This window comes from Oryx dammah, unplaced genomic scaffold, assembly GCF_014754425.2.
Source record: "Oryx dammah isolate SB20612 unplaced genomic scaffold, SCBI_Odam_1.1 HiC_scaffold_21, whole genome shotgun sequence".
Taxonomy (NCBI): Eukaryota; Metazoa; Chordata; class Mammalia; order Artiodactyla; family Bovidae; genus Oryx; species Oryx dammah.
In genome coordinates, this window is record NW_024070205.1 from 41,467,903 (window position 1) to 41,483,956 (window position 16,054).

General features: G+C 37.1%; 1 protein-coding gene across 15 annotated transcripts in view; it reads right to left on the reverse strand.

Annotated features, from left to right (window-relative positions):
• The window catches only part of PRRC2C (proline rich coiled-coil 2C), a 94,725-nt gene that overhangs the window by 20,648 nt on the left and 58,023 nt on the right, over positions 1-16,054 (reverse strand). For 13 of the 15 annotated variants that reach the window (XM_040263520.1, XM_040263518.1, XM_040263511.1 and 10 more), the window contains exons 17-24: positions 14,641-14,849; positions 10,409-10,563; positions 8,550-9,363; positions 8,059-8,144; positions 6,819-7,007; positions 6,443-6,694; positions 4,722-4,814; positions 1,760-1,861 (exon numbers count right to left, since the gene is read on the reverse strand). In XM_040263520.1, the coding sequence (XP_040119454.1) occupies positions 1,760-1,861; positions 4,722-4,814; positions 6,443-6,694; positions 6,819-7,007; positions 8,059-8,144; positions 8,550-9,363; positions 10,409-10,563; positions 14,641-14,849 (1,900 nt within the window). The remainder of the gene's footprint in view (positions 1-1,759; positions 1,862-4,721; positions 4,815-6,442; positions 6,695-6,818; positions 7,008-8,058; positions 8,145-8,549; positions 9,364-10,408; positions 10,564-14,640; positions 14,850-16,054) is intronic. The other 2 variants (XM_040263510.1, XM_040263517.1) reach the window with 2 other exon arrangements.

Sequence of the window (16,054 nt, forward strand, 5' to 3'; positions counted from 1 at the left end):
TTCAACTGTATTTTTGGGGGTATTAAAAACATCCAGTGAAAGGCAATGTGAAGAATCAACACCCAGCCTAAAGAATAACTAATGATATTATATTTGCTTATTCGAGAAATCAAATGTAAGATATAAGTATAAAATACAGGTTGAGACAGTCATTCAAGGGGAAAAAAATCAAAAAAGGCTGAGTATGAGGTTCAGTTCAGTTCAGTGGCTCAGTCGTTGTCCTGCTTTTTGTGACTCCATGGACTGCAGCATGCCAGGCCTCCCTATCCATCACCAACTCCCAGAGCCTACTCAAATTCATGTCCATCACGTCAGTGATGCCATCCAACCATCTCATCCTGTATTGTCCCCTACTCCTCCTGCCTTCAAATCTTTCCCAGCATCAGGGTCTTTTCCAGTGAGTCGGTTCTTCACATCAGTTGGCCAGTATTGGAGTTTCAGCTTCAGCATCAGTCCTTCCAATGAATATTCAGGACTCATTTCCTTTAGGATGGACTGGTTGGATCTCCTTGCAGTCCAAGGGACTCTCAAGAGTCTTCTCCAACACCACAGTTCAAAAGCATCAGTTCTTCGGTGCTCAGCTTTCTTTATAGTCCAGCTCTCACATCCATACATGACCACTGGAAAAACCACCGCCTTGACTTTGAGTAGGAGGAACTGGCAGTAAATAGTAAGGACTGGGTAAAGATGGAGATGACACAAAGCAGAAGTGGTTGTCTTGTAAAAATTTTATCATCTCAAACTTATATTTAAGCAGCTTCTTAAAAAGAAGTTGGGGATATTAAAAAAAAAAAGATGTTGGTGGGGGTCAAGGGGACAAGTGGTCAGGAGGCTGGAGAATCAAACACCAAGAGTCTAGAAACAAACACTGACCACATTATAAAACAACTTAGTTACTTCCTCTCTTGACCATCATCAAAAAGATTCACTGGCAAACAGTGCAGCACGAGAAAGTCCTGCTATATTAGAGGATAAATACTGGCCCAGGTTATAAAACTATAAATACATAGCACCAAAGAGATAAATAATTTGCAGCTAAAAATAACCCTCACTTAATTCCATATCTGTACATCTGTTCTTTTTTAACCACTGACTACTCTTGAGGTGAACAACTGATATAAAATAGTCTCAAATAACTTAATTGTACAGGAGTATTAGTAACATGTAGCACAGTTCAAAATTTTAAGTGTAATAGGAGATTAAAAAAAAAAAAAAAAAGCCTAAACTTCTTGACAACAAAAAGCATGTGCTGTGTAAAATCTCTTTTGGACTCTTATTCAATAATTATCCAACAAAAATCAAATCAAAAATTACTTGTTTTAATCAATTACATCTTTAGAACTACCACTCTGCATCCATTCAATTCACATATGACTTACAGGAAAGACAGAAAACTAGCATTCTTAACCATTATTGGTACTTACGATTAAAAAAAAAAAAGCAACACCAGGTTACTTGGTTTCCAGTAATTATTACAGTCTCTAAGAGGAACCCAACACAAACCAAACATAAAACGCTCTCTTATATTTTTAAGACAAAATTCACAAGCATAGGCCTCATTTTAAATATGAAGATATCAACCTACTACTATGTGGTATTAAAAACTAATAAAATTTTAAGGTGTAATTTGACATCACTCCATTTCTTCAGCTTAGTATTGCTGATTATTGCACTCAACTAGTAAAAATGCCGAGAGTATTAACTTATGTCCCCTTGCATGCAACAATCAAGGACCTTTAGAGATGGATGTTGTACATACCTTGAAGGTGAGGCTGAAAGTAGTGGGAGGAACTGAAGTTAGGCTGGAGCTCTGTTGTATAGTCTCCCTCTTAGGGAGGGGGAGGGTGTTGGGCAGGGGCACCTGAAAAGGTAGGCAACACATATCACAATCTAACTAAGTCTGCTGCAAAAGCCCCATTAAATATAATGCTAATGTATTCTAAGGTTATTTTCACTAGAACCAACAGGAATATTTGACTGAAGTTACACTGCATTTACACTAATTGATAACTCTGGACATCTTAGATCAAACTTCTGAAAAGAAATACTATCTGCTTATTTATACATCACTGACAGAAAAAGAATCTGTCACAGATATAAGGTATAAACTTAAAGGCCATGCTCCTATATTTTAATGTATATACAAAACATTTGGGGTTTTTATTGAAATGCAGATTCAAATTCGCTTAGTCTGGGTACGTCACAAAATCCTGCCTTTCAACAAGCTCCCAGGTAATGCTGATGCTGCTGGTCCCTGGACCATACATTGTAAAGCAAAGCTCCAGGGAATATAATTTCTACCATTTACAGAACCCACAGGTTCTATATGAAGCATTTAACATGATAGAATAAATATAAGAAAGTCTCTCTACAGCAACCTAGTCAACTTATAACTAGATTCAAGAACAAAAGTAATGCTGGGAGCAAAGGCTATAATTATCACCTCACCTCCACCTTGTTACACTAAAGAAATTGTGGTAGCAATACATAATTGTGATAAGTACTGTTATTTAATAGAAACTTGAAGATATTGGAAACTTGCTACCTTTATCTCTTTTTTTCTAATTCTCTGGATCTTAAGATTTTATTATGTTCTACTACATGACTGATTTTGATGGTTTTTCAGTCAGTTGTTTAAATAAAATGAAATGCTGGGGAGGGGTTTAAGATAATCACTTTGTGATACTATGGGCAATCTAACAGAGACTATTTTATAAATCTTTAAAACAGCTGCGCTTTAATGATCAAAAAGACCACCTGCATTTAAATCTTCAAGATTTAAATTGATGTGAATCATTGAAGATTCAAAACAACTGTAATATTAGGTACTACAACCAATAAATCTGTTGAGATCCTTAAAAAAAGTGTGTTAAGCTTCAACAAGGGCAATAAGCCATCTTTCAGTTTAATTTTTATTTTTTAGACACGCCAAGTGGCTTGTGGGAATCCTAGCTCCCTGACCAGAGATTAAACTCACACACTCTAGAAGTGCAGAGTCCCAACAACTGGACTGTCAAGGAATTCCCCAGTTTAATTTTTAAAAAGACCACAGTTCTATGCATAAAATGGAACCCCTAGCCTAATGAATAAACAAAGGACATTTCAAAAAGTCCTAAAAATTTCCCCATACAGGAAATTTGTTTGTTTCTAACACTATATTAAGCTCAGAATCACCACCAAACTTGGCACAAATAAGCAACACTGTGAAATCATTTCACACTCATGACTTTTTATAAATGCTCCCTGACCCAAACTGAGCTTGTTTTCAAATACATTCTGAATACATTGCTAAAAATCAAACACAGACTGTTCACTTATACACAAGATGGGGCATCTTCCCTTCAGTAGTCCTCTGCATACAAGTCACTATGCAGATCAGACGGAAACCATTACAACGTTCATGCGGATATTTAATGAGTTTTAAGGGTTTTGAGATTAATGATCTTTCCTTCCATATTCATATTTTATAAATTAAATTTTTAGAAAAGGGTAGTTTGGCAGAAGGCATCATAATACTCTGGAAAAGGTAACATATTCTATATTTTTCTAAAATGAGAAAAGACAACACAATTCAAATGATAATCCACATAGTGACACTAGGAATTAAACTGACCAAGGCTTTTTGCCCTTCCCTAGTATTCCACTGCTTCCTACACAAAGTTAAATAAACCTTTCCTCAAAAGGTCAGGGGAAGAAGAAATTGGACAAATTACATTCATCAGCTCCAAAAGTGCTCTCCTATCACAAAGACAAAATGTGTGACTTCTTCCTTTCTATACCTTTTCCTTCAGCCAGACTACAAAAGCTGGATTAAATGATCCCTAATGCATTTCACCTAAAAGTCTCTATACCTGACACTAAAGACAAAAACAGAAAACATAGCAAAGATGTAATAAAACATAATTGAGAATTTTTATTCTCAAATTTATAGAATTGAAGCCTTTTAAGAGATCCCTAAATGTATTTGTAAAGGTTATTATTATTATTTTTTAAAGAAAAGCCTTTGTTTATCGAGGACTATATTTAAAAAAGAAAGCAGATGATCAAATTTCCACCGTATCTGCTCTACAAAACAAGAGCCACACATGTAACTTCTAAATGCTTTTCTTTTTTTTTTTCCACTTACCCATTTTTCACCTGTCAGTCTGTGAACTAGGCAAAGTATTGGACTGTACCAATATTTAACAGATTCTTAAATTATAATATGGTTGCTTTGGGAGGTGAGAGCCAGGTTTATATAACTGACTGTCATCTTTTAATAGAGTATTCAAGGGTTTATGAAGATAAACCCTTCAGTCTTTACAAGAGGAATGAAGTTGTTAATGTCCAGTATCATTTTTCAAATTAAAAAAGAAACACATAAATCTTTAGTAATAATCTAATTGTCTTTTTAAGTGAACGACCTTTCACAGCATTATAAAAAGGTGTCATTTAAGAAAAAAATTACCAACAAAATTAAATGCTGAATCAGTAGAATGTGAAAACTAAGAATAAAATTTTTTTACCAAAATCAGGTTAACAGGATTAGTACATATGAAACCAAGCCTAAGCATCACAAGCCTGGGCATAAAAGTGATGATTTTCAGGGGAAAAACAACTCAGCTTTGACTATTTCCTTTAATTACCTTACAGTGCTCCTAAATTCAAACTTACTACCAACTCTTAGGTAACAATAGCCAGGTTCTTATCCAAACCTGCAATATCTCCAGTTGATGACTTACGTTATTAACCAAAGTATCCTCCATCTTTGCATTATTAGTAGCCACAGTGTTAGGCAGAGAGGAAGAAGGTGTAGTATAGTCTGTTACAGACTCCTGTGGAGTTGTAAGAGAAAAAAAAAAGTTTTAAATTCAGTTAGTTACTTTCTAATGGCAGCCTAACAGTTGTAAAGTTATTTTGGAAGAAAGCAGGAGAGGATACCAAACCTTAACACTCAAATCTAGAGACCAACAGTGGGATAAAACAAACACGGACCTACCACATTTCAAGCATTGCTAGAGTCCTATACATTTAAAATATATACTGCAATATAGGAGGCTGCCAACAGTACCAAATATTTATTTCTGTGGATTTCTAAAATAACTCTGTGTGGTTCTTATACTCAAATCTATAGCTTACTTTCAACTATTGATTTTTTGCTTTCTTCAAAATAAAACATGGATAATGAATGTTAAGATCTTAGTTGTCACAATTAGATTTTAGGATAAACTCCGTGTTTATCATCATGAATCTCTCCTTTAAACATGGTAGAGTTAGATCACACAAGCTTTTCACCTCCATGAATTAAGTTGCATGGCAATTAAAAAGAGAAAAATATTCAAGTAACATGAAAGGTTCCATCCACCTTTCTTTTCAGTGAGCATATGTTCCAGAGTGAGCACCAAATGGCAGATAGAAATCTGCTATTCCCGCAAGTGTCGGTCCCCTTCAGTCACTCAGTGTTATCTTGCCTTAATGGGTATTTTTAAAGACACGCATTTTTCCATTCAATGTAGACCCTAAATGCAAGTCAGTCATTCCTCTGGTGCTCAATCGATGAAACAAGACTTGTTCCAACTCTGGAAGAAAACTGGCTATAGTGGAGTTACTCTGGCTTGTGAAGTTGCTCAGTCGTGTCCAACTCTTTGCGACCCCATAGACTGTAGCCTACCAGGCTCCTCCATCCATGGGATTTTCCAGGCAAGAGAACTGGAGGGGGTTGCCATTTCCTTTTCCTTCTCTTAGTACCTGGAGTTACTAAATTTATGTTATTTCCTGACCTCAGAATCTCATTAGTGTGCAAGATAAGGAGGGGGTCCATTATAACTCCATTAACAAAATAAAAAGAAATATGCAGCAATTCTTTCAAAGTCTATAAACTCACTGAAAAGCATTCTGCTGCTGCTGCTGTTGCTGCTAAGTCGCTTCAGTCATGTCCGACTCTGTGCGACCCCATAGATGGCAGCCCAACAGGCTCCCCTGTCCCTGGGATTCTCCAGGCAAGAACACTGGAGTGGGTTGCAATTTCCTTCTCTAGTGCATGAAAGTGAAAGATGAAAGTCAAGTTGCTCAGTCTTGTCTGACTCTTATTGACCCCATGTACTGCAGCCTACCAGGCTCCTCCGTCCATAGAATTTTCCAGGCAAGAGTACTGGAGTGGGGTGCCACTGCCTTCTCCGAAAAGCATTCTAATCTTGTATAAATATTCTTTCACTTTAAACTACTCAGTAGTTCAGAATTAAGAGTTAGTTTCCACAGAAAGAAATAATTTACTGTAAGGAATTTTAGATCACATATGCACACAATGAAATAAAATCTCTGTAGAAATAATAACCCATATAAGCTATAGAATTATATGCCTCAAGCAAAAAAACCCCACAATAAGTATATTGCTGCTGTTTTCCCCATTCATGTTAGACCTGGCTTCCATCAACTGACTTGGTAATCACTGCCTGTTGCTTACCTTCACATTAGTGCCATATTCTGTGGATGAAACTGAGATCATTGTTCCTATTTCAGTAGACATTTCTGAAACTGCTTTGGTTTCCTTTGTTGTCACAGGATCTGTACTTCTGACTGTAGCAGGACTTGGTTTCTCTTGTCCTTCTGGCTCCACCTGTTGGGCATCTTTAACTTTTCTATTTTTTAATGAACGTTCCTTTCCAATAGGACCAGGTTTATGTTCTTTGTTTTCAACTGGACTCAAATCTGGAAGCTAAATTCAACGTTTATGACAAAACCACGTCATGATCAAAGACATTTCATTGAAAACTAAATCCAATTTAAAAACTTATTTATTCTCCTTATACGTTAGTGGCTGGAACACGAGTGGTATTTACCTTCTGGGCTTTGATAGGGCCTGCCCGTGGTTGCTTCTGCCGTTGTTCTTTAGGTTCAGATATTTTGTCGGTAGTTTTTTCCGAAAGCACAGGAACAATTTCATTTTCATTCCCATTTGAAGCTGGAGCACCAAACTGAATTGTGTCAATTCCAATTTCAACTCCACTTTCTTGACTATTCTTTGTTCCCTAGTAAAAGAACATTTAAAAACTTGCTTCAAAGTAGAGTTCAAATTTGACTGAATGATTTATGTAATACTACAAATTTTAAAAGTACAATAGGAGGTTTAAAGCAGTCTACATTTAATTGAGATTAATTGATAATGCATGCATGCTAGTCGCTTCAGTCGTGTCCGACTCTTTGTGACCCCATGGACTGTAGCCCGCCAGGCTCCTCTGCCCACGGGATTTTCCAGGCAAGAACACTGGAGCAAGTTGCCATGGCCTTCTCCAGGGGATCCTTCCGACTCAGAGACTGAACTCACGTCTCTTACATCTCCTGCACTGGCAGACAAGTTCTTCACTATAGCGCCATCTGAAAAGTCCCATCACTGAAATTGGTTGTATTTTAAGAAAGTATCCCTTTAACCACTACTGATCTGTATTAGAAAACAACTGATAAAATAAAAACTAGGGCAAGACTTAAGTTTTAAAGTTCTGGCTTTAATTGCCCTGAACTGTAGGGCAAATCACACCCTTAAATGTAAAAAATCATTTAAAACAAATGTAAAACAACAAATAGATGAATAAATTAATGGAAGACAGAAAAAAGACAGGAATCCCAGTGTCATCCACTTCTGCTCTGAAAATGAAAATTAATATACAAATTAATATACATAAAAGCACTTCGTGATTGGTAATGGAGCACACATACCCGAGGAATTTATCAATTAAACTTCTAATTTATATAACACCTTGTTTGTGCTAGGCACTGATTCAGGCAGACACTACCAATCTAACTTGCAGAATATGCACTATAATGGATAAAGAAAATAAGTAACAAGTTTAGATAAAAGATGTGCAACAATTAAAATATGGTTAAATCACTTAGAAAAAGGTCCTTAAGAGGTCACACTGAAACTGAATCTAAAATACAAGATTAGTGGAAGGTGTTTTTTTGCAGACTAAGAATCAGGAATTAAGCTTTCCAGATGATTCTGACACAGGACAAAGTTTGAGTAACTGTTTTAAGGAAACTGGCATAAAACCCCACAAAAGCCATTACTAAATCTGCTCCTACCTCTGATGAAGTAGCTGATCCAAATGACGTTAGGGGCTTATTCCACGCACTGACAGAAGGTGGCTGTGGTGGACTGATGGGACCTACTGAAAAGAAGAAGTCACGGGAAATACGACCATTAAAATTGGTTAATAATTCATAATCCACTTAACCCTTTCTTTTAATGGTAGCTAGACAATAAAGGAATGAATTTTCACATGCTACTTAAAGAGATTCTTGCACACCAAAATAAATGATTCCCCAAAAAAACTGTACCTTGTTTTATCAACAAAAGTTGTGTCCATAAAATATGGCTGTTAAAAGTGTAACACACTTGTCTTAGAAATAAAGGTTTTAAGAAAGGAAGCTAACATTACAGATTACTGTTACTGCTTCCTACCAAGAAAAAAAGAGATGGCTAGAAAAAACCCGTGCGTTTATAAGTAAAATTGAAAACAAACTCTCAATTCCCACACCATTCCCCACCCCTCACTTCTCTGTTGCACACTTACATTTCTTAGAAATGTCATTCAGCACAGCTGGTGGGGCCACCTTGTTCTCCCATAATTCAGCTGTAAGAGTGCCATGTGACTGCGAGGTCTGGATGGGTTTTCCTGTGGCTACATAATCTGTGCCATTAGGTGTCTGAGCTGAAGGAAGTCTAATTGAAGGAGGTGGCTGTTTCGAAGATTGTGTTGTAGTCTGTAGTGGACTCTGGACGGGTTTGTGAGTCTGTCCCTGCGTCTGACCTGGGGCAGTGGGAGCTGGGACTGGGACCTGGACTAGGGTGGGGGTTGGGGCTGGGGCTGGGGCTGGGGCTGTTGGAGCTGAGGCAGGGACAGTTGGGGCTGAGATGGCTGGAGGTGGAGCTGAAGCTGGTGCTAGGGCTGAAGCAAGGATGGGAATTGAGGCTGAGGTAAGGATGGGGACAGACGCTGGAGAGGAAGCTGAGGCAAGGATTGGGGTTGGAGCCGGAGCTGGAGAAGAGGCTGTGGCTGTAGTTGGGGTGGAGGATGGAACTGGAACTGAGGCTGAGGCTAAGGCTGGGAGTGGAGCTGAGGTGGAGGTTAAGACTGGGACTGTAGCGGGGGCTGGAACAGAAGCTGCAGGTGATGCTAGAAGGGGACCTGGGGTTGAGGCTGGAACTGGAGCTGGGATTGTGGCTGGAACTGGAGCTGAAGTTGACCCTGGACCCGGAGCTGAGGTTAGAGCTGAAGCTGGAGGCTGTACTTGCTGGGTTCCTGTAGCCTGTTTTTTGGCAAATCTTGGTGGGAGCTTAGAAGTCTGATTTCTTCCCTTTTCATTTGCATTCTTTTTATTCCAGACCTTAAAAAATTTGCAGGAATCATTTGTGTCAATAACACAGCTGAAATGTAATAGTTCATGAACAGATCTTCCAACAAAGTCACCTACTACTAATTTAGTTCCTTTACAAAATACCTACTCAATAAAATAAAAACATCAAGGTTGCTAATGAGATTTTAAATTATGAGAAGCCAATATGCTATAGGGGAAAAAACATATATTCTTGATACACAGGTCCACAAGCTCTTTTCCACAATTCTGAAATTAAAGAAATTAAGTAAATTTGCACTAATTTCATTTGGCAGCAAAATCGGACTCTACCTGACAAAAAATTATTGGTTCCACTCAACTGATGTTTGCCACAAAAACATTAATTCTGGGAGTGTTGGTGGGTGTTATGCTATACAGAATGTATGCACTAATTTACCTTCTTAAAACACAGTAACAATAAATGACTTCTGAAAATACCTAGTTCAAGGACTATGCTCAATTAAACTCAATATTATTACACACATAGGATTTTTACAGTGCTTCCTGTTTTAGAACCTTCTAATCTATTAGGGCTCTTTATCACTGTGACCCACGTGCTCTATTTATGTTTATACTGGTCCAGCATTTAGCAAAATGGGTGTTTGGGTCGATAAAAAGAAAAATTTAACTTACTGTGATTCATACTATGCATTTAAATAAACTAATTTAGATTTTAAGAGAAACTGGCTTAGGTCAAGAATCTGCAAGTTATTAGAGATCATGGCAATTGTGTTAGTTAGATTTCCAAGATGATTTAAAAACTTTAACACTGCAATAAAGTAAGATGGGGCAAATAAGCTGCTCTGAAATAAAGATGATCTTCTCTAAGGCAGATAGTAAGATACAGTAATTACGTTTTATTTAAAACTGATCTCACTGCAGTTAAAAACAGTTTAAAGTTGTGAAAAATCAGGTCATTCTCAGCACTTGAGTAATAAATACGGCCCTGACCTTATAGGTGGAAGAAATCTCAACCATTTCCTAGTATATTTTGGGCAATAATCCAAATAAGCAGCAACAAATTGAAACAGTAAACCTGTATGATTTGTTCTTCCTTCTTTCGGCGTTCTTCATCCTGTAAACGCTTTTGCTGTTTTTTGGATACCACTTCAGTAAAACCATCATCATTCAAATTTGACTGGGGGTCTTCAACTACTGTTACTTCAGGATGGTCATCAATTATAACAACACCTATAGGAATAGAATAAGATTTAAAGTGAAATTTTTTCAACTGAAAAGATAAAACAGAAATGTTTACTCCAATAGTGATTAAAAATAAAAAAGGCAAAAATCCAATACTTATAATTCATAAAATAACCCATTTTCCACACCATAAATAGCCATTACTAAAATTTGAAGATTTCATAGATAAACCAAGCCCTAAAACTACCTGCTGTGAATGATACACATCTTTTTTTTCCCTTAACAATGAAGTGGTAATGCCTTTTTTTAAAAAAGAAAAATCAAAAAAGTCTTTTATCTTATAGTCAAATCACTTTACCTCTCCCAGTCTCAAGATGTGTATCACACTATGAAGATCGATGTTAGCACTTTTATCTTATTTGCATCTAACCATTCTAAGAGGTGGGCATTACTATTGTTTCCCCTTTTCAAAGGACGCAGTAAGCTCTAAGAGGCTGATCTGCTAACAACACGGTGCTGACAAGCTAAGCTGCTCTTCTGATTCTTAATGCCTTTAGTTTATGTAGACTATTGTCTACAATGTGAGCTGTTAAAAACATGAAATATATGTTACAAAGTTTCATGGGAATGTAAAGTGATATAGATGTACATATATCATAATAACCCAGCAAAAGAATAATTCAAGATACACTTTCAATGAATTGTCTAACAATTATTCTACTTTGTTAAATTATCCTATACATTCTAGTGAGTCTAAGAAATTTAGACCCATTAACACTTAAAAGAAAAATAAAAACAGTTCAGGTGATGTGATTTTGGGTTGCAGGTATAAAGCTTACACAATGAATGTAAGAAAAGGGTGAGGCAATTCAAATAAATTAATTTGGCAAACAATATAAATATATGGGTTTTTTTAAGCAGGTAGATTCTTTTTTAATATAATTAATTTACTGTGATTTTTTGGTTGCACTAGGTCTTTTGTTGCTGTGTGTGGGCTTTCTCTAGCTATGGAGAACAGGGGCTATTCTTTGCTTGTGGAGCACAGGCCCTATGAGGGCTTCAGTAGTTGTACACGGGCTTAGTTGCTCCAGGGCATGTTGGATTTTTCCAGACCAGGGATCGAACCCATGTTCTCTGCATTGGCAGGCAGATTCCTATCCACTGTACCATAAAGTTTTACACTATGTTGTGATTGGGGAACACATAATTAAAAATTGCTTGGCAATGATATACACACAATTCAGAATGGTGATAACTTGCGGGGGTTGCCAAGAGAATATGACCCAGAGTAGATCAAAGGGAATCTACCTGCAAACAGTTCTTTTTAAATAGCTAAAAATTCACATTCATAGAAATACTCACAGGGAAAAAAAATACTAAGTTTGGCTTTCACTCTTTACAAACCTATTACTGTTAGTCTGTTCAGTAAAAATCTGATTTAAAAGGAAAAACATTGATTCTGATTTATCTATGGCACTTCTATTTATGTTTTAAATCCTTTAAGAAATTAACTGTGTAAAACAAAGCATATGCTTATCTCAATGCAAGGTTTTAGTTCAATATTTCAAAGGGTGTTATGTACTCCAAGAGATTCCTTCATAATTCTGAATTTGTCTTGGTTTTTCACTTAAACTAGAAAGTATGTGTAAAGCTTGTCTTCATAGTCATACCATCACTAATTATTTTCATTTTCTTGCCAAAAAGCTCCTTTAGAAACCTTCTGAATAGTTCACTCAACTGCATAAAGCATTTATGGACATGAGAACAATACTTTGTGATCAACACCCTGTTCTTGTCTGGTGCTACATAAGATTTGGAACTAATTTTAGGAAATTTAGATTATTTTAAAGAACCTAAAGATGACTCAAAATTAATTAAAGGACTTCCCTGGTGGTCCAGTGGCTGAGAGGTCACCTGCCAAGGCAGGGCACACGTGTTTGATCCTTGGTCCAGGAAGATTCCACATGTTGTGGGGCAACTAGACTACTGCCTCACAGCTACTGAAGCCCGTGTGCCTAGAGGCTGTGCTCCACAATAATAGAAGACTTTACAATGAGAAGCTGGTGTTTGTAGCAATGAAGACATAGCATGGCCAAAAATATTTTTTTAAATGTTGTAAAAAAAAAAAAAAACCACACACACAAAACTTCAACAAGTTAAAACTAATGGCTCAATTTTCATTATCAATTCAGAAACAATACTTACCTTTTTATATTGTCTTAATAGTACTATGCAAATGTATTCCAGAAGTTGTTTGGAAAAACTAGTAAACAAATATTTGAAAAGACAAATCTGCCATGTTCTGTGGACTTTTGTTATCTTCATTTGTCATTTTCCAAATGTGATGTCTAGATGGATGCTAGCCTCTCTTCTCATGGACCATACAATCATCCAAATTTCCTATGGATTTACTTTAACCACTTTAAATTAAAGCTTTCTAACTTTAGCACTACTAACATTGTGAGTTAGCTGTTCTGTGCACTATAAAACATTTAGCAGCATTTCTGGGCCTAAACCCACGAATATGTCAGTAGGTGACTTTTCTGGAGGCCCAGTGGTTAAGAATCCACCTTCCAGTGCAGGGGACGTGGTTCAATCCCTGGTCACAGAACTAATATCCCACATGTCAAGGAGCAACTAAGCCTATGCACCACCAACTACTGAGACCTCGAGCTCTAGAGACCATGTACCACAACCTGAGAGAAGCCCATGTGCTGTAGCTAAGGCCTGAGGCTGAAAAATATATACATATATAAAAATGGCAGTAACATCTAGCCACCAGCTGCAACACCAAAAATGTCTCTAGAAATTGTCACATGCCCCTGGGGTACAGAATCATCCCTATTAAGAACCACAGTTCTAAAGAATCTAAAAATTCTTAAAACATACAGTTAAGATTCTTTCTTTTCCACATGGATCCTAAAATGATAGTCTAGAATTAGCTCTCAAGTTTGCATGCAATGGAATTAGAAACCCCTGGAGAACTTGTTAAAACACAGATTGCTTTACATGCCAGGAGTTTCTGATTCAGCAGACCTGGGGTAGGGCCCAAGATTTTATTTTTCTCACAAACTTCCAGGTAATGTTGATGGTCTGAAGACCCTGTTTTGAAAATAGCTGGTCTATAAATAATAATGTCAAGATCCTGGGCCCAAATCAAATTGAATATGTATAGAAAGTGAAAGTGAAGTTGCTCAGTCGTACCCGACTCTTTATGACCCCATGGACAGCAGCCTGCACCAATCTCCTCCGTCCATGGGATTTTCCAGGCAAGAGTACTGGAGTGGGTTGCCATTTCCTTCTCCAGGGAATCTTCCTGACCCAGGGATCAAACCCAGGTCTCCTGCATAGCAGGCAGACGCTTTACCATCTGAGCCACCAGGGAATATGAGCCACCATTAACTAGATGAAAGAAAACTCTTGTCAATATCTCTAATATGCAATAACAACAGTACCTGACCAGTTTCCCATACTACTATCTAGTCTCAACTTAGTAAATCTCTCAATCTTATTCAGTATTTCGAGCTTAAGTCTCATCTGAATGAATGGGAAATACCAATATTCATCTGTATTAAGTGTCTACTCTTAGAGATTCCTTGTTAACGTCTTCATCATATCTTTCCTTCTGGCTGTGTTATCCTTCACATTTGACATCCTATCACTCCATGGCTTTCTGAAAGTATTTATCCACAGCAACACTACCTCCCATCCTATTATTTATTCTCTGTTTACCATATCCTAGATACCAATTTTCTCAAGGTCATAATTCATTGAGGTTAACACTTCTCTCTTTTCAAACACAGCATATATACAAAGCATCTTCATTTAGTTTTCTGTGCGTCCCCCCACATCTGTTTAGCAAGGAAGAGTGGTTAATTTACTTTCTTAAGAAAACTGAAACTGTGGATTATCTTTAACAAGAATTTTATCAAGCACTCACAGGTATGGTAAAAGTTGCTGTTATTTCAGTTAAAGCTCTATCATCATCATCATCATCAGTCTCTACCTTTACCTTGAAGTCCAACTTTCTTTTTCTGATGCCTTATTTATTTATAGTATCTACTTAAATGTAACAGATGGACAGACAGACAACAGATAGACAGACAAAGCTGATCTGAAACGCACTTGCATAGTTGTTGAGATCAAACTGTGACAGCGCATCCACCTTCTCTTTGGGTTTTTTAGGGCCTGGTTTGGGGTCTTCTCTTTTTTTCCCAGTAGAATCTTTGGAGTTCTTTTGCCCTGTACCATTAGGTGCTCCTTCTTGATGGTGTGCAGAGCTGCCATTGATAGGATCAGCACCACTGGTGCCTGCCGACTGGTCATCAAATGGCCTACAAAATAATCATCTGAGATTTTATTACTAGCTCCACATGTGTGTGTGGCATGTGGCTTAGCTGCTCAGTCATAACCGACTCTTTTTTGACTCCACAGACCGTAGCCCGTCAGGCTCACCTGTCCATGGAATTTTCCAGGCAAGAATACTGGAGTGGGTTGCCATTTTCTACTTCCCAAACCAGGGATCAAACCTGTGTCACTTGCATCTCCTGCATTGGCAGGTGAATTCTTTACCACTGAACAACCTGGGAAGACCACTGTCTCCATATCCTTGATCAAAAGAAAAATGCCCTTAGTGGCAGTTTCTAAAGTTCAATCTAAGAAGAAATAACAGTTGGATAGAAATGCCTCAGTGATTTCTGTTGGGTACAACTTTACTAAGATGGAGCTTCCCAATAAAGGAAATAAGACTAGTTCCTCGGAGTTCTTTCCAGCAATTAAATTCTAGAATTCTAATTATTCCCGGAAGGTTCTTACTGTGTCTATTCTTACTGTGTTCATTATGTTTATAAATGAGCTAATCGACACTGTTCATAGCAGAAAATTTCTGTGATCTAAGCTAGTCCAAAGTATTCAATGGTGGATCTTCTCCACAAGAGGGTGGTATATGAAAAAAAAGTGTAAAGAATTCTACGCTTACAAGTCTTTGTTTTAAAAGTTCAATCAGATTTATACATATACATACATATATATATAAACATTTTAAAAACCAGTTTTAATATGGAAACAATTCACTTCACAAACCAAAAGTATTTCTATAGGGTTTTTTCCTGTTAACAAATTCTTTTCTTGGGTTCATTTTATAAAAACTTCAAGAACATACACCATGAAAAATGGGCTTAGCAATTCACTTTCAGCTCAATCTATAGTATTACTCAAGATAAAAGCTTATCAAGAGCCTGACAAAAACCATGATCTCAAACATGTGAGCTATGAATTCTTTTCTTCTACATGTGACACTTAGAAAACATTACTCTATAGCCTGTAACTGCTGTCTGCAGGTTCAGGTTGCTACCATCTATATGGTACAAAAGACTTGCTAAAGTAGCTGAAACCTTGAGTATTACTACTTGAAATTCGAATAGCTTGGTTATAGTCAACAACTACATTGTTAATGTAACTATATATATTATCCTATTCTTCTGACTTTTAAAGAGAGGTTTAAATTCTGTGATAAACTGGTACTCAATAAACACAACTG